The following is a 26,046-nucleotide window of genomic DNA, read 5'->3' as shown; positions in this document are numbered from 1 at the left end:
ACCGATCATCTTTTACAGACCTGAGTATCTTAAATAAATTACAGTTTGCTTAAAAATATAAATGTGAAAAAATTTAAAGGCAAGTGTAAGTTTGTGCCAAAACACTATACATAATGCTGTATTTATGTTTTTTATTTATTATGGTAAGTTTTTTATTTTAATTTAGTTAGGCAAAACGCAGTTGGAGGTTTTGCATTTACTACTTCAACATGGTACATGGTTCATCTGTTCTTCCACATGCTAACTTTTCTACTGTGCAGTAAATACCCATATGTGATTTAACTGTTTGCTACTCAAGTGTATATACAGCACAGAAGATAGCTCATTGAGATTTATATGGATCTGTAAACAGGCACAGAAGCATCTAACGTGATTGTGTTATATACTGTATATATACTAAGATCTGGGGTGCTTTAGTTGGTCAGCAAGATTAAATGGCCAAAAAAGAGAAGAAGATCTGACTACCTTTTCACTATAGTGAATGACCAGGTTTTGCCACCAATATATTTTTTCTACCTAGATGGCAGAGCTATTTTCCAAGATGACAATGCAAGGATTGATCAGGTTCAAATTGTGAAAGAGGTTCAGGGTGCATAAGACATCATTTTCACACATGTATTGGCCAAACCTTAACCCTATTGGGAATAAATAAAATAAATAATATAAATAATAAATAAAATAAATAAAATACCCCTCAGCTTTTAAACATGCCATAATTCTCCCTATCCTAAAGAAACCCTCACTGGACCCCTCCTTACCTTCCAACTACCGTCCTATCTCCCTTCTCCCATATATCTCCAAACTCCTTGAACGCCTTGTCTATAAAAGACTTTGCAATCCCTATTTAATGTACAGCGCTGCGTAATATGTTGGCGCTATATAAATCCTGTTTAATAATAATAATAATAATAATAATAATCTTTGGGAAGTGCTGGAGAAGACTTTATGGTCTATGCCTCCAATCATCAATAGAAGAGCTTGGTGGAAAATTAATGCAACTCCAACTAGAAATAAAGGTTGTGACATTGCATAAATTTATTGAAATAATATATATCAAGTATATGCCTTAAAGTAAAGGTAGTTCAACGAAACATTAGAAAATAAATGTATTTGGATCACCAGGCTAGATCCTATTTTCCAAGTGCCCCATTGTTGCGGATAGCATCCACCATCTTGCTTTATAGAGAATGCATCTCACTTGTGTCACGCACAGAGAGACAGGGCCACTAGGGGGCGCTATGGCTTGCAGGAAGATGGTGAGAGCCCTGAGAAGGGCTAAGGCGCAGAGTCTAAGCAGTAACCATGTTTTCTCCAGAGCCTCTGATGGTGAGGATGTTGCGCCTTTGGGTATTGCCTGGTTGCAGTCCTTGGGCACACCAAGGTGGGCAAAACACGGTACCAAATCAAAAAGCAGAAGGATAGTCGAGGAAAGCTGGGGTCAAAGCAGGCACCAAGCAAGCGAGGTCAGGTCACACGCCAGGGGTCTATTGCCAGGGATCCAGGAGACAGACACCAGTGACACAGGGGCCACTGCAGGCACAGGGAACACAGGAGACAAGGGAAGCAACAGGAGGTACAGGTGACGCAGGGAAATCCAGAGACAGACAGGAAAACTGGAACAGCACAGGGAAGTTGGCTAGGAACCAACAGACTGGACAACGGGGGATTAACGTAGGAGCTGGACAGAAGAAACACTGAATTAAGCACCAGGTGAACAGGAACTAGCTCACAGAACTAGGGGCTCGGCACAATGGAGACACGTTACACGAACACAGAGTGCAGTGTGTGAGCTAGCTAAATAGCCAAGGCTGGTCAGGAGGCAATTTTCTGATTGGCCAGCGGATTAAACGGAATTGATAAAGCTTGGAAACAGAGGCATGTCCAGCATCAGAACTGCATGCACAGGGAAGAGGAGTCTGCAGTTTAGAGGGGAAGAGGTAAGTGTGACAATTTGAAGAGATTAGAAATAAAATTAAGGATTAAAGAATAAATTAAGGATTAAAATTTAAGAAAAAAACTGAAGATGTAAAAATGTACTTTATTGAACATGAAAAGTAATACATAGGTAAATGTGTTCAGTGCTGAAGTGCAGCTACCAGGAAGCTAGTGACATTGGGGCACCCTAATAATAATGTTTATTGGTAAATATAATAAAAAGCATAAATGTAAAATATTGCATAAAGATTTATAAACCTCAAAAAAGTAAAATTGTCCCCAAACTTTTCAGTTTTCAAATAAGGTTTAAATGCTGGAGAGAAGTTGAGTTTTAATTGTTAGAGTATAGATTAGAGAGCACTGAAGTAGGAGTTTAAATTTTTATTCCTTTGGTCTTGGGCTTCCAGCAGCAAAAACTAATTTATTGATTCCTTAATTTATTCTTTTTCAAATATTTTAATATTTCACATTTTAGAAGCTTTTTGCAGTCCCCAGCACCCCAAACACACCCAATATTTTCACAGAATTGGGATAGATATTAACCACCTACTAGCAGGGAGACAGATTATATACATATCCAAAAAAAAGATAAAGGTTAAAGCAAAATAAATTCTGAAATAACACAATTCCCCCTATTTCACACTACAGTAGTGCTGCAGGCACCATATTGCACATCTCTTTTTAAGATGAGAAAAATGTTACTCCTTACTGTCAGTTCATCTGTAAGGATAAGTCTTCCTGGTTTGTTTACTCAGCAATTAGAAGCTTTTCTCCAATTCTTTGTACATCAAATAATTTTTTTCTTGTACTTGCTGATTGTATTCCTAGATATACAGTAATTATACTTTTATAATTACAAGTTTATAGGGAGTTTTACTTTAACACCACTTTAATATGTGAATAATAGCTGTGCCGTTGCATTCTAATATACTTGATGTTGTTCATTGTCTTTGGTTTTAAAATGGGCTTACTCAAATCTTCAACTCTTACCATTTTTGTGTCTAGTGTTAAAAGTTGTAAAATGCTCAGATATATGCAATATTGAAGCTGTGATGATAATACAGTCACTCAACTGAAGGGAGCCTAAATTGAGTTAAATGGGCCAGGAGTCTTTTCAATAAAAAGGTATTTATAAATATGAGACCAGTGTGGTGCCACTTAGTGCACCTGCACTGATTAAACAATTTTCAGTAATTCTAGCAGCTGGAAATGGAAGCAGTCAGTGGACAGTCATTTTATTAAAGAACGATCAGAAATGTCAAAATATTGGAAGAATAAATGCTTTTCAAAAGCAGACCTTTTTTAGATTACAATTATTACTAAAGGTAGAGAAAAAAATTTGTATTATTTACATCTAATAAATTTTGCTAGGGGTTTGTCATTCCTGATGAGCGATAAACAGATGAATGCCAACCTGTCTTTCAGTATACAATGAACTAGCTGAAAAATTCACATGAGGTCCAGCTGTTGTATTAAAAAAATGTAGACTCTGTCTACAAAACGCATTGGATAAAGGACAAATCTCAGTATATGTACTATGTCAGCACAATATATTTAAAAATTAAGCAATTTTTTTTTTATGGATGGATGTAATTAATAAATATATTAATTAAATATGTTAAAAAAATGTTTAGGCTTTTATGAAAAATAACTGTTGTTAAAGTCCCATTGGTATGCCTTTTTTTTGTTCTCTATTACTAAAAAAAAAAAAAAAAAAAAAAGCCTTTAACACTAGCGCCTTGACTGGCTTTATTATGCTTAGTCATTTTCAATGTGGTCACACACAGTGACCTATCCCTTTTCCATACTCTCAAGAGTTCGAAACTCTTGTTACAACTAGAAATCTGGTATCAAACCATGACTAGTGACGAAGAAATTAAAATTTAGTTAAATTTATCAAATTTTGTTCAAAATTTAGTAGCTTCCATTGAAGTCCACAATTGGTATTTATTGGTTTTATGATTTAAAAGGCACACTGATAGGAAAGCTTGACACTACAATGGGGGGACATGTATCAATGCTGCAACAGCATCAATTAAATTACACCAGTTATTTACTATGCTTGGAGGATTCCTTCAAAGCTGTATGTGGTGTTACAGAACAGAATATTTTTCAATGATAGTATATAACTGGCTATGGATTGTTTTTTTTTCTTTAACGATTTGCTTGACCTGCATAATACAATCTGATCCAAATCAAATGTTAAAAAAACTAGTTTAACTGAGGGATTGGTCATTGATTTAAAAAATTCTCTTGTGCTGTTGTCCTTAAGATTATAAACAGCTCACACAACAAGGTGAGCCCCCACAATATTTATAAAACTTCACTAAAATACTTCCAAAATAAGACTATGTAGACATGTCAGATGATTCTCATCCGATAGGAGCGGTCAGGTCTCAGAAGAGAATCTGACATGTTTACATGTTTACAGTGGTCATCCGACTTCATTTATGGATCCGTTCGGGTGGATCCTTGAATGACTGAAGATAATAGAATGGAAGCAATGGAAGTAAAGAGCCCAGGGGGTGCCGCTCCCCCTCTATAGAGCAGAATGGTGCTGTATGTACAGCGCTCATTCGTTCACCTCTTGGTCTTTTTGCAAAGACCATGCATATGGCTTTAAACAATTATTCTGACAAATTTTGGTGCATATTCATAATGTGCACTAATATGCATTGTGTACCGCATACTCGGTAAACGGTCCAAAAACTGCACCTGAACTATTTTCAGCAGAGCATTGTACCACACCATATTGCGTTGCCTTGCAGTAGGGCACAGTACACTGTAGTAAGTACCTTGGCATGCCATTTAGAATGAATGGTGCCACACATTACACCAACATGCAGGGCACATAGGGCTGGTTACCACCACATCAGTGGCACAGCATGTAAAAACGCACTGCGTTGCACATTACCAGAACATGCTAATTAACATATGTGCTGATGTGTGTGCTGTGATATGAACCCAACCTTAAAACCACCATGGTTGTGATTCAGAAGATGAAACGACAAACCTCCTAATAGCTACTACCAAAGTGGTGATGCACAAGCACAGTCTTTGTCTGTGTTTGTTGCCCCTGCTTAGCATTTCAAGTTGCTATTAAACTTACTACCACTATTTCTTAAACCATCTCCAACACTTTTTTTGTCCGCCTGCATTTTTTTTTCAATTTACTTGAGGCAATGTATTGCATCCTAGAGGTTAACCTTTAATTATTCAACATTAAATTAATTTTCCATCTACCTGCTTATGTTGATATTTTGTTTTAGTTCTGTATTATGTCACTGTCCAGCTGAGGGTCCAGCTGCATAAAGCTTCAGCGGATTTATATACATTAGTCTTAGTGCTCTAGAGTTTCCTGGTTACTTAAATAATATTCTGCAATACATATCAGTTTCCTGGAACTGTTCCAGTAAAATGTTTCCTGGAAAATGAGATACCATGGCTTATCATTTATTGAGGTTAAAGTATATTTTTTACAAACCTGGTTAACTTAAAATGAACATATGGTAAAAAATATAAACATAGGCTACCTTTGTAGAACTGCATGTCACAATCATGAGCATTTGTGGAGAGTAAATATATCCTAAAATACATTTAAAACAAAACTCCAGCTACAAGTAAGATGAAAGACTGCTCCTGCAGCACCCTTTTCTGCTGCTAGATGTCCTCAGTCAGATGGGCAGCGTTTTTTATGTATCTCCTCTAGCTCTATGTCATCCTGGACCCGCCCTACCCTGTGATTGGACATTGGAAAAAGAAGCAGTACAGTGATTGGCTCATCTCTCTGTCACAGAAAATGATTGGCTCCTGGTTTTGCTTCTCCCTGTTACACTCCAGCTCTGCTGAACAGGGACTGTAATAGGTGGATGCCAGATCACACTTAAGGGCATGGAGTGCTTGCATATAAAAAAATAAATGTCATAATGTATTTGCAATACTAGAACTTCATTATTATGTATCTTTTATGTTTACTTTAGGTTTGACCATGCACCATTCCACCTACTCATCCTCCTTATTGCAAATGTCCAGAGCTAATCCCCAGACATTAGGAAAACATACACCTTTGCCTTCTATATAACCTACCTATTGGTGATCACACTTTTTCTTTTAAACCTTACTAATGCCCAGAAAGGTGAAATGGTGGTCACATTAAAGGCATGATCTGATTCTGGATTCTTCTTTCTGCAGAATGTAAGGGTCCTCCTTGCAGTGCTTATATATATATCTTATCTATATTTTCCTGGTGATGGGGCACTGACCATTATCTGTTACAGTTGTTCGGTACTACTGGCATCCTATAATTTTTAAAGACTGACACCACAACCTCACAAGGAAGTAGTAATGAGATTAATGGATCTGAAGAACAATTGAATCATTTAACAAAGAAAAAAGGTAAATTATTCACTCTCCAGAATAATCCCCAGGTCCTACAATCTATGTTGGGTTATCTGGATAACATTTGGTTTTACATAAGGACAATGAAATGTTATTCTCAATTTTAGTGCTTACAAACCCGCGAAAGGTCACCATCATGCTAATTTGTGTCCTTATGAACCCAACTTTGTCTGGTCCTAAATTTATACCTACAATTAATGCAAGCGGGGGTAAGACCATGTTAATAATGAAAAGAGCTTTATTTAAAAAAAATGTCTGACCAATAGAACTGTTTCGGTGATTTCAAGTGAGCTCTAGGGAATGTTTAACATTTCTTGTAAACCAAAACTTTCCCAAGCAAGTAGATCCACTTGGAGTAGGTACTGATTTTAATTAGAACATCAAAGCATGAAACACTGGTCAATGCCGGCATGATTGTGAAATAGCTTATTTGCATTGAGTTCTTCAGGTCATTTTATTCTTTATGCCCTTTTGTTATCTGTATTCACAGGCCTTTTATTATTGGGGTAGTATATTACTGTATACTTTTCTAAGATGTAGTCTTTCCACAAGAACAATGTTTACGGCTAAAATGTTGGATTTTTAATGCATTAAAAATTGCTGCATTATAAGCTACATAGAAAGAATCCACATAGGTATTGCTGTGTTCCAGGGTCAATCATGACGCAGAAAAACTAACTCCGGGGAATAAATACCATTTCTTGGTGCATAGTTTGATTTTCCTCTTCAACTGTTTTCTAGCTTTGGCGAAAATCAGAATCTACCTCTAGAAATATCTCTAATTAAATACATTACAGGTGGGAGTTTTGGCTCATTAAACAGAAGAATTTCTCATCATCCTGGTGTGGGGTTCATTTAATTTATTGGTAGATTTTAGTGTTTGACTAAACTTAATTGCAAACAATATAACAGCAGCAAATGTTATTAATGTCACTGGCTGCCTCTTAGTGCTCTTTAAATGTTAGCAAAGTTTGCACTTTAAATGGAAAACTTTTGTAACCCTTAATGTGCCTAGAGTTTAATGACAGCCCAGATGTCTGGTGGTTACGCTATCAATTCTCTGATACAGCTAATGGATTTAATTTAGACTGAAGGTGCCCATATATGTCTTATTTTTGGACTGAATAGGTGAATATAGATCCAATCTGCTGGCAATTGACTATTTTAAGAGAATGAAACAAGGCAATGTTAAATCAAAAAAATCAATATCAACAAAGCTCAAAATTGTAGTCACCTATTATTTTCTGATAATGTCTATATTCTATGAAAAATGCCATTATACTTTCTCTATATACAATGCAATATGGATAGAAAATGAAAGCCCCATCCTTCTCTAACATATGACAGTGAATGGTGCCTGAGCAAACTATTGGCTACCCAGTACATTGTCAGGTGGAACAGTTTGTGGCAGAATGTACCTATGCACCTATATACCTATGCATGTACCTTTTTTTTTTAAATCAATCTTTTCATACAACATTCAGTGGCATTTATTAGTATTAGGTACTCTTACAATACAAATACAATCCAATAATTTCTAAGTGTGTAGTGGTATTCAGCATTTAGTCAATATTGATATTGTTATTGCTGCCACCAGGATACTTTACCATCATAAGTTAAAAGCAAATAAATATTCCCATTCAACTGTATAGGATCATTTGAAAACAACTTTGTGCGCGCATTTGGAAGTGTTTGCATCTGGTTTCAGAGCAGTTTCTAGTTGCAACATGAAGTTTCTGTCCAGTTGTTCGGAGGAAGAACTGCACCACAAATGTGCAAGCATGCATTTGAATACGCGCAAGCATACATTTGCTACTCTCGGGCATACTACAACAGTTTGCTATGCACCTAGAAACAACTTACCATTCAGTTTGCAACTGCAATTGTGAAAGGGGCCTAACAGTATTCAAAGTGTTAACAAATGATAAACAGGGAGCTATCAAAGTGCAAACATTTTCTTTAATATAAGAAAGTCACTCCATTGGCTTTAAACCCAGATCTTGCCCATGCAGCAAACCTCAAATCAGTAGCCCAGAAATGTAAGCTACCATGTCACGTTACATTTTTTTTTTAATTTAAAAAGGAAGGACTCCTTCTTACTTTTACAAGATTTCATACATCTTGTAGATTGGAAGTGGAGAATGGAAGTAATAAAAACAGAATTGAGCATGACATTGCTTTCTCCAATTGTAGCAGAAAGACTGGGTGGCTAGGTAACATCTACAAGTGAATGATGGTGCTTCTATCCAGGCAACAAGCTACCTGATTTTCAATTACAAATTTTTTTGCAAAGATTGCATAAAATGGTCCGATGGATCCTCGAGGTCCTGGATACTCTGAACCATGACAAGGTTGTATTTGAGGTTCTCTATAACAGGAATGTGGTGAATGTAGTTTGCAATTTTGATGGTCAGTTGCAGATTTTGTCAGTGTGAATGTTATCTCCACATATTGTGACAGGGTGTCCCATGGCTTGGCTGGTAAGGTCCTGGATAGGGTGTATATAACGCCCAGGTTAGGGTACTTTGTCTATTGGGGTAACTGTGTGGTAGTTGACCAGAGACGGCTTCTATGGTGTTAAGGGCTCGGGAGCTGGCCAGGGCAGAATTAGGAGGGATCTTTGGCCATCCGGTCCATGTGTGGATCTTAACCCGTACTTAGAGAGCACAGAGTAGCTGTCCAGTTTTCTTTATGCAAACCAACTTTGTTTGGTATTTCTCTGTTTGTTAGAGTGGAAACTACCAAAGGGGTGGCATGCTTTAGTTTGTGTTGTTTTTTTCTTTCTTGTGCTATAATAAAGAACCCAGGCTGGAGCCTGGACTTTGTTTTTATGAAGCTTGACCTTGTGCTGCCTCATTGAACTGCTGCGAGCCTGTTGATATGAGCAATTCCCCACAGCAAGCTTACATTATATAAATATTATAGCAACATTTAGGTAATCTCCATATTTCAACACAAAAAAATGTAACATTCCCCAAAAACTATGTTCCTCAGAAGTTGATTCTTGATAGTGCTGCCCCTAAAAACCCAGAGTATTTGGGTTTTTATACAGAAGTGAGTTGTTTTGTTATTTTTTTTAAAATAGGACAAATAGAATAAAATTGTTTTGAGAACAAAGTGGTGGCAGTGACAGAAAAAAATATAACATCCCTGTTGCTTTCCTGAGGTTATACGGTATGTTTACACCATGGCTAACCCCAAACCTTGGAGCAACAATGTAACCAATACCTCTAGAATCCAAGAATTTGTAGATGCTTTTCCTGAACACATAAAAAGCTTTCATTTTGAGTGTGAATTATGAAAACATCTTAAAGGTTGTTCAGTTACATTAGTTACATTTATTATTTTGTAGACTTGTTTTAATTTAGTTTGGGACTGTGGAAGCTAGAAAGTAAAATCTATCCAAATAAGGTTAAAATGAATTACATGTTTTCCTGCAATTCAATATATATCACATTCCAAGAGTTTTGATTTATTGTTTTCTTTGCACCTTCATTTTCTTTTCTGTCCCTACTTGGCATTCTCAGAACATGGCCACTTACCCTGAGGTAGTTAAGGGTGAAGTTGGTAAGACCCATTCTAGTGATGTTTTTGGAAAGCTGCTCCAGCACCTGGGGGTCCGGCGCCTGTATGCACAAGTAGAATAACAACAAATCAAGAATTACGTTATTAACAATTCACAATGCATCACACTTTCTGCTTTAAAGTGAACTTTTAAGGTTTACTTTGGGGTAAACTTTAAGGTTTTCCAGGAGGCTGAATGGCATTACTTCCAAGTCAGCCAGTGGGCCAGATTCTAAAGGCTAAGTGAGAAACTTTATTATTATTATTATTATTATTATTATAATACTGTATATATAAATAGCTAATCTCATATTATGCAGCTCTGCATCATAAATAGGTGTTACAAATGATAGAGAGGTTCAAACAATGACACAAGAGGACCCTGCCTGAAAGAGCTTACAATTTAAGAGTAGGGGGATGTAGCACACAAAAGGGGGGATATGGACTGGTGGGTAAGTAGTGAGGGTTTAAGAGACAGAAGATGGGTAGTGAGCTTAAAAAAATGGGTTTTAAGTGCTGTTGAAAATGTGTGGAAAGTAGGAGCAAGCTGTATAGGACAAGGAAGAAAATTACGTAGAGTCGAGAAGCCCTAAAAAAGTCTTGAAGTCACACATGTGACAAGGTTATGAGTGAGGTAGTCATTAGTAGGTCATCAAACTTGCCAGTTTTTTTTAAATTTACATTGAGAGTTAGGGTAGGCCTAATGGTGAGTTAGTTCTATGTGCAGGAACTGCTTTAATATTATTCTCACATGCATGCTACAAGGAAATATACTGTGGCCCTGGCTCAGTTGAGATAATTAAAACATACATGAATATTTAGGTAACACATAAAGCATTTTCCTAATTTAAACACTAAACCTAATAAAATAAAATCGAATCAAGTAACACTTCCAACTGATTGAAACTATTTTTAAAAATCAGTGGTCATCTTTTACAAATTTAGTGGGTCCTTGCATATACAGTATATAATGATCTTCTTAAAAAGTTTGGCTGATTGAGGAATAATGATAAACTACATTAAAGCCATTGTTATTGTTTTCCGTGGGATCAGGCCAGTGTGTGATCCATTGTCCTTTCTACCTTCATTGACATTTTTGTCAAAACATTTTTTTGTCAAAAAAAGTGTTTTTTTCCATTCCAAAATATTTTTCAATAAATTATTTTTCATTCAATTAAATGTAAAATATATTCATGTTAATAGTTAAATGATTTATTCTTAGTTTCAGCCAGCAGTTTATTATTAGGTTTTGTTTCTTGTACATTTGCATTGTAGAGCGACTCATCTTCATCAGTGAGGTAGTAATTAAAAATTTTTTATTTTGTTTCTGTATAAATATCAGATACAAGAAAAGATAAAGAAAAAAGGGACATTTTATGGTGTGCAAATAATTCATATGTACTTCAAATTGGTATGATACATACTGTAAATGCCAAGACATAACATGCAATAAATAGACATTGTAATGCAAACAGATATGCGATTAAAGCTAGGTTATAAACAATTTTTGGTAAACAGGTATAGCTGCGAACAGAACGTAAATGTTATATTACTTAGTTACAATTTTCCAAAAATCCCCTGAGGAAGCGGATCGACAAAAAACGTCCAGACTGAGACGACGGTACCCTTTATGTGATCACCAAATACGAGATTGTATTAACTAACATTCCGTTCATGGCTATATCTGTATACCAAAAAAGATTTATGACCTAAGCTCATTCACATATCTTTTTGTAATATGTCTATTTATTGCATGTTATGTCTTGGCATTTATGTATCGTACCAAATTAATTCATTAATTTGCATGCCCATAAAAAGCCCCTCTTTCCTTTATCTTTTCTTTTTTATGAAATGTATTGTAACAGGCTCCAAACTAGTTGAAACAATATAAGGGAAAAGCCCAATCTTCTTCTCTCCCTAATTTTTGCTTGTTGTATAAATAGTAAGTATGTTATATTTTCACTATATATTTTATTTTGTATTTGGCAAAAAAGTTTGAACAGCTAATGACTATTAAAATGGTTGAATCTGTAAGTGGAGAATATCAAACTTTTTTTTTTTATAAACTTTTATAAAAATTTGAAGCTTCCAAAAAAACGAAAAGAATAGAAAATTGGAACTTTTGAAGCAAAAAGGGGCTACATAACCCTTTTAAAGCCTTAAAGTCATTATATCGATTGTGTATAAGGTCTTTGTACTTACATGCATGGCTAAAATGCTGCGAGGTACTAATTCTCTGTATTGTCTAATGGTAAAGTGCCATGTCTTGATTCTCATGAGATCATCAAATGTGAACTCCAGGATGAGACGGCCTTCAGTACACACCTGTGTTGAGGAGAAAAGGAAAATAACATACCCTTATATATCTATGTAAAAATGACAAATTCTTATAACTTTTGGACAATAAAATATTTTTACCTTGCAAACTCTTACAATATTATCTATCTATATATAATATATATATATATATATATATATATATATATATATATATATATATATATATATATATAAATATATATAAATAAATATATATATATAATGAAAAAATAATATTACGTTAGATGTAATTGAATTGAGACACAGATTTTATAAAACTGTGAACCATCAAAGCTTTACTGTAATGGCTAAATCATTCATCCAGCAATATTCCATTTCTGAAAGATTTCATTTGTTTTGTAATGCATTTTAGAGCAGTGAGCAAGAAAAATGAATATTTATGTTTACCGGGAGGAAGTCAATAAAACCAGACCACATAGAAGGAGCCACTTTAGGTGAATAATCTCATATCAAAGATGCAAATACTTAATGTAACTAACTAAAAGTACTAAGAAAAGTTACCTAAGAAAAACAGAAAGACGGGGCTAAAATCTTTTGATTTGTAAATTCTGAAATATAATTTGCTAATTTATGGGCAAATCTGAACCAAATTCTTAAGTCTTCGCAAATTGTAGATTTTCATAGTACATTCCTAAACAAAAGACTACCCGTTACAAAATTACTGTAAACAGAAGCAATTGATTTTCATGGTATACTAAGATGACGTAAGGCAGTTGTCAAAGAAATGTGCATGAATGAAGTCACTATACTGGCATAAATAACACATCAATCTCACAAAAATAACAAAACTTTTCTATCTTTTAAGTAAAATGCACATTATCCTTTAAAATACAGAGTTTAAATTTAGAGACGCGGTAACATTTTCTTGCAGGAACCTACAATAAAAACTCTTCCTTTGGCAGTTTCTGTGTTGAAAGATTTTTCTGACAGATCAAATATGTCTCTTTTTGTAAAAGGAAAGACCCTTGTTAAAGAATGTGCGGATTTTGCTGGATTCTGATTCACAACAAAAGCCAGAGTTTGCAAATAGATGCATTCAAAAGAGACGTACTTGCCCCATCTTTTAGAAGCCAGAATACAACATTCAGAAATTAATAATAAGTGTAAATGTATGTGATTTAGGGGAATTGCACAGTGTTTTTGTTAGGAGGCGTCTTCTGGACTTTTGATTCCAGGTGTTGCCTCACCACAGGAGGGTGTGCGCAGCCTATTCCATCTGGCGGTTGCGCTCGCAGTAGCACTGGGGTTGCAGGATCAGTGCCCTGAGGGTTGCAGCATCCCTGTAGCTGTTATTCCCATGCTGTCATTGGCTGCTGGGGCTTTATAGCCTCTCTGCTCCCTGTGGGGTGTGCCTGTTGTAGCGTCTGCTGGGCCTACCTGTGTTGGAATGATTTTTGAGTATTACTGACCTGTGCCTGTTCCTGACTATCCGTTGAACTCTGCCTGGACCGACCTCTGCTTGTGACCCTGACTCTGTTTGTGCCTTTCCCTTTGTACTTCGCTGGATGGACTGATTTCCCATGTTTTTGACCTCGGCTTGTTTTTGGATTTCCTGACATTCTGAACCCTGCATTTGTGGCTCTGTACTGTGCATTTGTGGGCACCAGGTCGGCTGCCGACCTATCTCCAGACACCATCCCTTGCGCACTAAGTCCTGGGGGCAACAGAGTGCTGGGAGAAGCAACCAGTCTCCCGAGGCCAAGCGGTGTTGATACACAGCTAAATGTGTCAGAGGAGGGATGCACACCCCTCTGTGCTATTATTTTATGAAGGTGTGTATGGAATATGATTATTAAAGAAGACTGTCTACAGGTAAGCAGCTGCTGCTAGGATATTTTTTGACTAGATATCATAATTTATTACCTGGTAAAGTAAATGAAGAAGAACTGGAATAAATTGCTATGGCTTGCATGTGGACGTTCCCTAGCAATTATGATAACTTATGTAGCAGAACATACCATTACCTAATTTATAGGGCATACTAAAGAATTAATTTGTCAGCATTATGCCATGCAGTATGAGCAAAAAAGCAATGTATGTGTATGTATGTATGTATGTATATATATATTATATATATATATATATAAATATATGGGTATTTCTCATTGGAATTGCCTCTCTTTAGCCACAGTGGGCTCATTTTCCTAATTGCACCCTGAACTATGGAATGTAATAATTACTGTGGGGATACAGAACAAATGATGTCCAATGATTGTCCAGTAATGTTCCAGAGTAAGCTTTAGTGAGAAGGTAGGAGTGCAGAACTAGAGAAGTTTACACTTCATGGCCAGTAGTGAAGCCCAACCTGAAATGAAAACCAATGGACTTCTTTATCCCTGCACACCTGGCTGTGCTGCACCAATAAGCATAAGTGCAATACACACCTTATCTCAGTAAGTATTGTAAATGTTTTGCACTAGGTGTGCATTGCCTTATTGATTGTCACTATTGTGGTTTTCTCCAGCCTTTATGAAAGCATTAAGACTTACATTCTGCTCCTAAAGTTCTGACTAATGGATTTCCCTAGGCATCTTATGTACCTAAGACACTGTTGATGGACTTTATCATCCATTAAACCCATTTAATGGTGCAGGTGATTGACAGTGTCAATTTTCTGACTTTCAGTCATTTAACATATTACATTTGTTGCTAAAAAATCTGATTGTAACAAAAAAACATTTAATAAAACATTTTGCTTTTTATGAAATAAAGTTACATTTTCTTTTTATTTATAGAAATCCTACACATTATATTGTGTGATATTAATAAAGACCATTTGTGTGTATGGGCTTTCCAGTATGGAAACTGATTTCCTCCAACTTTCATGTTATTAAAGCCAGGAAAAGGGGATGAGTATCACGCCAGTCAATCTCCCACCGTACAGATGGGAAATACCGACCATGCTCAACCTGTGTCTATTTCTCTGGACTCTACTATTGCATTTTCATTATTACTGAGGGCAGACAAGGGTCCCAGGAGGGGAGGAGACAAATGCTCAGCGGGAGTAAATTACCGGCCATGTCACAGAAGGGGATGGGAGGAAGGCTCTGGGGAAACTGATCACGTTTACATTTCTGAAGTTGAGATATGCATAATACATGCCTTAGCAATCTTGAACCAGTAGCACGAAAAAGAGAAGGAAAAATATGAATAAATTCACTCCTGCAAGTTTCAACAATGGGCTTTTAATATCTCAAAAATATTATTAGTTATAAGATTACATTAACTTAAATTTAATAAAAAAAAATTTTTTTTCAAGGCTTCCCTTTCTTTTCAGTTTATTTCTATGTACTAAGGTTGATATTTGAATTGTTTAATATTTTTGTATTTTCTATACAAATGTATTTGTAGTATACGCCTTGTTTTATTAACATCATGTACATTTTATATATACATTTTTTGCTGTTTAAATACTTATTTTACACATTAAGACTGTGTATTTTAATGTATTTACCATATCCCTTAAAAATGGGCATGTTAAGATCATTGAAACATGTTGGAATTTTGGCCGACATTTATGGAAATTAAAAACAAAAATGCTATCATCGTATCTTCAATCTTCAGACATTTGGTGCTCTAATGCAACTAATTTTAACATTAAAAAATTGCCATCAGGGAAAAATTAAACTCAAAGCTCTCTTTCTATACCATATGAAATGATTAGCATTTGCAGCCAGGATTACCCAGAAAAATCTCCTATTCTGCATCAATAGTAGTCTTATTTTACATGAGACACATAACCTATTACACATAATTTTTGTACAAACATTTTTAAAAGTTACAAGATATCCTACATGTACATTTATGGTTATATTAAGTCTAGGGATGTGGGTTTTTTCCATGCAAAACAAGTCACTGTATTATATGGAGTAAGTTTGAGTTTTGCAATCTTTATACTTACAAAGTTGAAGAGTAAGCATTACCATCTGTCAAAGTCAAAGCAACACTTTTTCATGTTAGAATTTGTTATGTAAAAAAAAATATTTGTGTATATATATATATATATATATATATATATATATATATATATATATATAGTTGTACTCATGATATACATTTTAATACGTCTTCCAATATATTCATGTATGGTTTAAAAAGTATTTTCGGTACCCAACATTATCTCGCTGGGGTTGTGTTACTTTGTTGTTATTACACATTTCACTTATTCTCATATGTGTTAAAAAATGCAATGTTGCAGGACACCATATCTCTTAAGTTAACACATATCTATACATATAATAACATTTCTGTAATAAAGATTAATGCAATTCTAAAAAAAAACCTGCTTGCAGCTACCGATGCTTGGAAAGATATGGAGAAGGCTAGGAACGCTTGGTATGTAACACTGCAGCCCTACTGACTGTGGAGGTGACTGGGACACCTTTAGTTTAAATGCTTAAGTCCGGGGGGATACCTGGCAGCTGATGTTCTCCTGGAATATGTTCTGCTGACTGGAGTATGCAATATCTGTAGCACACAGTATTGTGTATGAGGTATGAAGAAGTGCATCGGAGTATTAAGTTATAGAAACTGTGATTTAAGAATACTGCATCCTGACTCAGAAGGCCAATAATAGCAATATTGTGGCATTCTTCAAGCCAAATTGGCTGTTTTATTGTTTACTCTGAGTCTCAGAACAAACTTTTGATCACATTTTCCAACTATATTTATTTTATGGGACATTGACAAAGCTAGCTAGCAAAGGGTTTCCATAATTGATAAACATCTGCTTTCTAAACAATAATATGTGGTTTCCTTTCCCCTTTCACATAAGCAACATCTAGGGATCTTGTTCTCACTACTGTACAGTTACTATGAGATTAGTCTATTAAAGGTGCAAATAAAACATGTATGAAGTAAGGTTACAGTTTTGTGTGACTTTTGTGAGCCTGTGTTAACTTTGCCATGTGGTTTCTCTGCACTCACTAGAACCTCATTGCCTCAGGTAGGCATTCATAGAAGTTGTACATGAGTTCGTTGGTGAATCATCGTGTTGGTCTAGTAACGACGGTACTCCCTGCTCTTGCTGGTGACTGTGAAGTAGTATGGTTACCACTGGCCCTTTGGGAGAATAATGGGGATGGTTGGGGATGTTTAACAAGCTTTTGCCATACGCCCTTCAAGCAGCTGGGTGGTGATGGTGGTGGAGGCTGATTGGTGGCTAGAAGGCCATTAGCCTGCTGGGAGAAGCAAAGAACCTGTCAGCAAACCATTTGGAATGGCAAAGTAGATTTGGTCACCTTACCTAACATTTTAAGTGATGGTAATACAGATGTATTTGTATCATCTATTGCTCCCACTTTATCTATCCCTATATATCCAATAATAAAATTAATTAATTAATTAATTAAAACAAAAGTAGCATTGGCCACTTTGAGCGCCATTTACAAAGCAGGAAATTTCAAATTCCATCAAAAATTCCCAGATGGAGAATCTTCCAGGTCCATGTGTTTCAACAACCAGGGAATGTTTGAGGAAATGTCCGATTCCCTGCTTTGTAAAAAGAGCCCTTTTGACTTGCAGAAAACTGAATTTGTAGGCGTAAGAACATTGGAATTTTTATATTAAGCTAAAGAACAATTTATGTGGGACAGAGATTTAAAATTTTCAATTAGAACTCCTTTATGGTTCGGATAATAAAACAATGTGGAGGAATCAAACCTGCCCATTTTGTCTTGTTAGCATACTTCTCTTTGTGCTACCTGATAACCCAAAACATGTTTATTAGTCAGTAAATCTGAAGAGAAAGATAAGTAGAATTCTGGGATACGTATTACCAGTAGATAGTAGTGGAAATATGTAAGTTTTGTTTGTGATGTTGCTACATTTATGACATCTTCCACTTCCACAATAGGAATATATTGTTGCATGTGTCGGTATGTTTCACTTATTTGAAAGCCAGGTCCCACTAGAATTTCTTGAAGAGATGCTGGTAAAAAAAGCATTGATCAATATTCCCTGGATTCTTAATAATGAAGCATCCTGTGGAGCAGAGTCTGCAGTTATTGAACTGAGAATTATTGGTGCATTTTTTTGTTGTTGTGGCATATTAGAGAACTTGCAGAGGATTTTGACTTTTAAACAAAAGGGCCCTTTCAATTCTTATCCACTCCTCCACGAAGAGTTTAATTCACAGTTATGGAGAATGCAGATTGGATGTTGTTTTCGCTTGTTAACTCTCATTGACAGCGCTGGGATTTCGCAGTAGGAAGCTGCCAGATCGGATTGCTGGTGGAATGTACGGATGAGATCTGGCATTCACCGACTGTCTTCTTCTCAACCGCTGCCTCCACTATGTCTTTGGTGACTGTCAGTCACTAGGCAGTCTACACAACGGCATCCTATTATACTCACACTGTGCAGAATGTGCAGTAAATGAGAGGAAGAAAAATACAAGCATTTCTATAAACAGCATTCTGTAGCATTGACATTGTCCTTTTCAAGGATATTCATCCCATTTTTAAAAATCTAGAAGACATTACACTTTCTAGGGAAAAGAGAATTCAGAAAAAAAATGATGAGTGACAAAGTGCAGATGGTACTACATAGAAATATGTAATAAGGATTTCTATTGCCAAACCATGTGTAGCTGTAAATTATCCAGAATTATTTAAAATGTTGCAATTGTAGCTCATTCCTTGACAAATGTGACAATGACTTACTTTACATTAAAGGGCATCTAGTAGTTTTTCTGTTTTTCAGTTTTACCAGTATACATATTAATGCAATGATAAAAAAGCATTTTTTGTATAGGAGAAATAGTAACCTCTAAAATATTTCTGGGTAATATATATATATATATATATACTAGATTTCTGCATTGCCTGCACACATTTTGTCTAAAAGTACCTGCTGATCTTGTCAATGAGCTCCTATCTTCATGAGGTAAGCTGCTGACATTTCCTCTGCTGCACCACTCCTTATAGTCTGGAGTTGAGGTGCCGGGGGCGGTTAGCACTCTGGCCTTTGCAGCGCTAGGTCCCAGGTTCGAATCTCAGACAGGACACTATCTGCATGGAGTTTGCAGTTTCTCTCCATGTTGGCATAGATTTCCCCCAGGTACTCCACATTTCAAAAACCTGCGGTTAGCTTAATTGACTTCCCCCAAAAATGACCCTAGACTGTATTAAAGACATATGACTATGGTAGAGACATTAGATTGTGAGCCCCTTTGAGGGACAGCTAGTGACATGACTATGGGCATTGTAAAATGCTAGGTAATATGTCGATGTTATATAAATAATGTGTAATAATAATGAGGAGTGGGAAGATGTACTATAGTCTTACAGAGAAGTCTCTCATGGATCTAACTAGACCCATTGGATCTAGTTATGAACCATAACTGAGACAGGAATACTGAGTAGGTAAACAGTGATTCAGGCCTGAGCTGGTCATTGGTTCAGAAGAATTCTACTAACTGCAAGTTACTGACCTGCTTGTGCTTTATTGATTTTATTTGCTTTTATTGATGCAGAAGCTGTGAAAGTGATAATATATTATGGTAACTGTATGCATTTAATGCTTGTAATGATGGTATTCTATATATCAGTGCTTTTTTATTTAATATATAAAAATGTTTTATTTATATTCTTATCCAATATTACATGCAGAGCAAGCTTGAAGGGACAAAACAGATAACACTACATTGTGATAATGTGTCATTGATATTTTTCTTTATATTTCCAATGTTCATTGTCTGACCACCAGGAAATAGGATGAATAAAATAAACTATAGGCGACTAACAAATTTGTCTTAATTGTGAGAAACAAAAATATACTTTTTCTGTTTTTATTCTGACTTTCTAGCCGATGTCCTTGATAAAACTCTTCCTTTGTATAAAGAGTTCCACAGTATTGTCTGTGTCAAATGAAAAATGTATAAAGTCTGAATACAAGAAAATGCAATAATATGTTAAAAGTGGTTGATACACACAGTAAAACAAGCATGGATAGAATAATATAAACAGAGCTGTGCTCTAGGCAGCTGTATTGTGAGACTTCTTGCATTTGTTTCCAGACTCTGCACACTTGCTGGAATCTGTACTGTGATCCATTAGTTTGCATTGTGTGCACAGAATCAATACATACCATTCTGCTTGCTATGTTTTTTAAATATATGTCAGTATAAGTACTAGTAGACAAACCCTGTTAAGGTCACAAAACTTTAGTTCTTCCTGAGCACCGTTTGTTCACCACATCACAGAGATAGGTACTTTGTTCATTCTCAGCTGATGTTGCCATATTGCAAACCATAGTACTGTCCTCCTTTTTAATCAAGGAGCTATCCACTACTTGCATGGGATTGTTATGCATGCACATGATGGAGTTGAGTTACTAACTCTCTTTGCTAAGCCAATACCAAGCCTCTACAGGTAGTCCCCGGGTTACATACGAAATAGGGACTGTAGGTTTGTTCTTAAGTTGAATTTGTATGTAAGTTGGAACAGGAATAATATTTTAATAAATGCATTAGGACAGATGCTTGTCTCAACATATTAGTAGGCAGCGTGGTGTCAGTTACTGTAAAAAATCACTGTGAGCTTATCACAAACAAAGCAAAAAAAGAACATTTTTATGGAGCCTAGACATGTTTTAATTTCTGGCGCAAGCTGTGCTTTGACATGCAAAAAGAAACAACTGCAGAGTTTGTCTTGGTCAATAAAGAGTTACAAGAGGCTGCAGAAGAGCTCAGTCCCAGCTGTGTTTAGTGAAAGATTTCTTCTGCAAGTCATGCAAACTGTCCCCTCCCCCCTTCAAGCCTTTGTCCTGCACACAAAGGAGCAGGGAAGACCAGTTCGTATCTAGAAGTCGTCTGTATGTCAGATTTCCTTAACCTGGGGACTACCTGTACTTTTTTAGCTAATTCATCCCGATACTGAAGGAACCACAGGAGTGCCTGCCTAAATTATCCCTGTATTAGGGACTACTTGTCTTTGGAATTTTGCTGATGGTGGGAATGAGTACAACAGAGTACATGTGCAGAACACGGGTTAAACTAAGAATGTACAATTGACATGATGTAGCTTCTTCATTTATATTATTGAAAGCTACATTTACATGGTGTTTAGCATACACTGGGTGCACTTAGGCAATTTAGTTTTGTTGCCACTAATTTTGACCCAAGCTTAATTTTCTGCCCTTGTCTACCTACTTTATCACTTCCAATATCCTCTTCTAAATTGTTTAAAAAAACGCCATCACGGTCACTAGCTCTCCCTGTAGCCTTGTCTATAGTAAAGTTTAATGAAGAAGCACAACACAGAATAAATACTGCATTTATTGATAAGTAGATTGAATCTGAGCAATTAATTTTACAAAGCATTTGGTAGAGGTTAAACAAGTAGATTTTCTGACTTGATCAAATTTTTCTCTATAGTATCCCAAGGTATTGATATTCTGACTTGGAAATTGATGCTAAATATACAGACCACTGTGTATTCATATTTGTAGATCTGTCCATCACCAGGGCTAGTTGGCAAAACTGGCAGCTATTCTACTTTTTCTACATTTCCGTCATGACCACCAGTTATTGAAAGTCATCAGTCACAGTTCTTGATGTTCCGCTTATGCTTGTGCACTAGATCTTTCAAGCTGAACACTGCTTATTAACACCTACAATATATTTTTCTCTGTGGAGAGGAAAAAAATACTCAGGCAACCTTCAATTTAATACGCTAAAAGCCAAATGTAGGGATGTTATTAATAGGCAGCATTTACTGTGTTTTTTATTACATATGTTTATGCATGGGTTCTGCAGCTTCTATATTCATAAACACTGCATGACCATACTATAGACTAAAAAACTGCCCTTCAGATACTGTAATATTTAGAGAAGCACGTGCCACAGAAAAGGGTAGTTCAAGCTAATATAATCTGTTGCATATGGGAAGGGTTAACTCTGTAAAAGGATCAGTAAACCCCAGATATGAAATGCTAATTCTAGATTGGCACTCTCCCCTCCGACCTTCCAAGCCCATTTTTGGTCAGTGAAATGTTAAGATTAAATTCACAGCTATTAGGGTCATGACTGTGCACCTACCCCTAATGATAACTTACCAGCGAAAAGATTTCTTTATAGGGCAGAGAAATATTCACTTATTTCCATTGTGTCGCTCCCTTGCTAATGGAAGGAGCAGGGGATGCCTCTCTCTCTGGCGAGGGCAAAGATTCTGTTACCTGTGAGTTGCACTTAGAAACAGAGTACACCATGACCCTTTGCTCATATGATTCTTTTTACAATTAGTAATCATCAATGGAATTGATGAAATTGATCAGGGTCCTCTTCTCCTTCTGTGTCATCGTTTGTATTTCATTTGTAACCCTTATTTAATGTACAGCGCTGCGTAATATGTACAGTTTAATATTAATAGAAATAATAGAATTGAAGTTGTGACACTTCTTGATGTTAGCTTCTTAGATGCTGCATATGGATTTGGATATGAATAGGCATTCAAATCTTTGTATCCACTCTATATATTAACATTATCATTTTTAAACAAAGATTGTTGTTTGCATTTTTCATTCAGAGCAACAACTGTCAGACATGACTTGTAAGCCCTGACATTCATGTTGCAGTGATAAACCCCATTTAAAAATATTAAAGGTAATTATTTCCTATATAACAATATGATTGCATATTCACATTCTTTCGTTAGCCAATTGATGACTGGTTCTCTTTATAATTTGCACTTTTTTTTTTACCTAAAATATTAAACTTTGATTCATTTTCACCTAAACCATGACTGTGAAGGACATAGAGACGGACTTTAATTATCATATTGCTGTTTTCAAACAACAAAACAAATATTCATGTTATTTTAATCCAATTTATAGAGACAGAGAAACAATCTGGTCTTTGTGGACCTTCATCTAAATCAGTGTTTCTCCTCCAGAGGATGCTAGGGGGTTCCTTGGGTCGTGAACAATTTGGACCTCTCAGGTCAGTTACCACTAACACCAATGATGTTTTCGGCTATCTGTAAGGGTAAATGTGCTAATGTACTGTGAGCTGTGGATGTTGTTATTACTGTCCGGGGTTCCCTAAAATCTTAAAGCTATTTCAAGGGTTCCCCCATGTTAAAAGTTTGACAAAGGCTGATTTAGATACACAATGGACCTAATTTATTAATGACTGGAGAAAATAGACTATCATGGGAGAACCTGGGTGATCCAGCAAACCTGGTATGGATCCAGTCCAAGATTGAAAGTATTTGCCAACTAATAGCAAATGATTCTAAAGGTATCCATTCTAAGTTTTATAAGTCACCCAGGTTCTCCCATGATAGCCTCCAATCTTGGAAAGCTGTAATAGATCAGGCCCAATGTAATGGGTTAATAAAGTTATTTGAAGACGTGTTATTGTGTCAACATTTTGCTAGGTGAAAATTTAATATTTTTAAGCAGTTATAACGCTCACAGACCTGTAGGTTGAACACATCTCTCGCCATATCTAAACCCACCCACTTCTTTTTGGATTGATGGCACTGCCCCCGTTACTAAATCCCTCCCACTGTGAGCTGCAGGGTCTGGGACGGGAAGCATATGAGAAACAAATGAGTGAGGATTTAGCTTCAATCAGGGGGGCTGATAAAATGTTTGTGTATCACATAGTAATATATATATATAGTTTTATTACAAATTGTATGTTTAATCCACACATTTACAGCACATTTTATCGAATAAATTAGGTTATTGTACTTCATGCCTTATTCCTTGTTATATATTATCTGTATTTGCAGTGTATGTACTGTATATGAAAGCCAGGTAATCAAAAGCAAATTATTGCATTGGCTTTCACTCTGTAAAGTGTAAGTGAAGTAAAGAGTATGTCAAGGAACCAGAATAATGATTTAAATTCAACATAAAAAACCTTGGAAATATTATATTGCTGACTCCAGCACTTACCTGGGTCTCAGGAGCCATGCCATACCCAAGAGTTGCTTACCATGGCCACCCTTTCATGCGTTAGGGTCTACAACAAAAACTTACAGCATGCATGTTTTTTTTAGAAGACACAATGGAGTATTGTGATGAGAATGTGCTTTCTTTATCTGGCACTAGGAATGATGGGACATGTAGCCCACAAGGGTAACTCCTCATCTAGACAATTGGTGAAGTGCCACAAAGTAATCCAGGACAAGCAGTCACAAGTCTAATTTTAGGGCCATAAAAATACCAGGGAATGTGTCTGTGGTGTTTTTTTAAACCAGTATAGTTAAAGAAATAAGTCACTCAGGGGGGATTTAATGGTGTCCATGCAGATTACTGTGACATATCGCTGATTTAATAAAAAGCTACATTTTACTTCTGTATTCTTTAAAATAACAAATAGACATCAGGTATCTTTATACAAAAAAATCCATAAAACCATAATACTGGGTATAGTACATCATTAGATTGTGAGCCCCTTTGAGGGACAGCTAGTGCCATGACTATGGACTTGACTTTGTAAAACACTGTGTAATATATCTGTGCTATATAAATACTGTATAATTATAATAATAATATATAGCGGATGTAGTGCCTTTCCATTTTTTGGTTGTACTAGATACCCTCCCTTTATTACTATTACTTCCCGAAGAAGAGTCCCATTACACCAAGAAACGTGTTGAGCTTGACATGCCATAACGTTATTACACCCTCTCCCCAGATTCCATGAAATGCTGAAAAGCCATTATACTATGAATGACAAATTAACATCTTTACTTGTTATTAATTGAGGAGTTTTTAGGTAGGTCACATCAACTCCTTGTGCTGTAAACTGTACTATAACCGGTATTATGTTTTATGAAAATTTATGTATTTTGTACTCCCTATGGGAGATCATTAAGAACACAAACAATATTGTAAAAATGTTTTAACCCAGTATTCCCACTAAGAGAATGTGGAATTTCCAATGCTCCATTTGCATTGTTGGTCAGTGTAGATGTATGGGTTTGGTCATCAGTGGGGAAGTGCTGGCACTCAGTGTAGAAGTCATCCTATTATGTTGGTGGTGGAGTGCTTCCTCTAAATGGTGAGTAGTGGTCATGTAAAAGTGCGTATTGTTCAAAAAATCTTATCTACTTAAGAAATCAACTAGAACAATATATGGTTTGTACAGGAGGCGGCTACACACATTTGTATGGGAGATAGAATTAGCGCCACTTTTTAGCTCTACAGATAGAAGTGCGGTAAAATGGTCATTGGTTCATTGGGTACATAACTGAGAAGGGGGAGAGCCTAAAGTGGTCCCAGGTTATTGACTCTGCCAAGTGTGTGCAGGAAATATGCAGGCGGAAAATCAATCTACCCTCTAGGGCAGGGACCTCTGGCAATCTCTGGTGGAACGTAAGAGTTTTACAAAACCCTCTTTAAGAAATGTTTCCTTAAACAAAAACTGCAAAAGACTACCGGTAAAAATTCTTAAGGCCATTGACAATGAATAAACTCCTTATCAAGTTTAGTGCAATGGACCTTATTTCTAAAAGTGTCTGAAAAGAATGGTCTGCGTTGCCCCAGAGCTACCAATCAAATTCTCCCTTTTATTTTCCCACACTGCAGCAGGAGAATCTAATTGGTTTCTGTGGGGCATCACGGACTGAAAGAATTTTTCCCTCCGGCACATTCATAACTGAGATCCATTGTCAATTATCTGTTTTTTTGTCCCTGTACAAGTATTTTAGATACATATTTAGGAATGTTATTAACTTGTCTGCTAGCATAGGAAAATGGGGATGTATTGAATCTTCTTTATGCTGCACGAACCTGCGTCAGCTCTTTGCCAGTCCGAAAGAACGAGGGAAAGCCGCGTTCACCTATGTGCGAAGC

General features: G+C 36.1%; 1 protein-coding gene across 5 annotated transcripts in view; it reads right to left on the bottom strand.

Annotated features, from left to right (window-relative positions):
* Positions 1–26,046, bottom strand: part of LDB2 (LIM domain binding 2) — a 177,657-nt gene that overhangs the window by 25,493 nt on the left and 126,118 nt on the right. For all 5 annotated transcript variants that reach the window (XM_072406414.1, XM_072406413.1, XM_072406416.1 and 2 more), the window contains exons 4-5: positions 12,100–12,222; positions 9,876–9,959 (exon numbers count right to left, since the gene is read on the bottom strand). In XM_072406414.1, the coding sequence (XP_072262515.1) occupies positions 9,876–9,959; positions 12,100–12,222 (207 nt within the window). The remainder of the gene's footprint in view (positions 1–9,875; positions 9,960–12,099; positions 12,223–26,046) is intronic.

Source organism: Pyxicephalus adspersus, chromosome 3 (assembly GCF_032062135.1).
Source record: "Pyxicephalus adspersus chromosome 3, UCB_Pads_2.0, whole genome shotgun sequence".
NCBI lineage: Eukaryota > Metazoa > Chordata > Amphibia > Anura > Pyxicephalidae > Pyxicephalus > Pyxicephalus adspersus.
The sequence above is the reverse complement of the archived record's forward strand: the minus strand, read 5'-3'. Positions and strand labels throughout refer to the sequence as shown.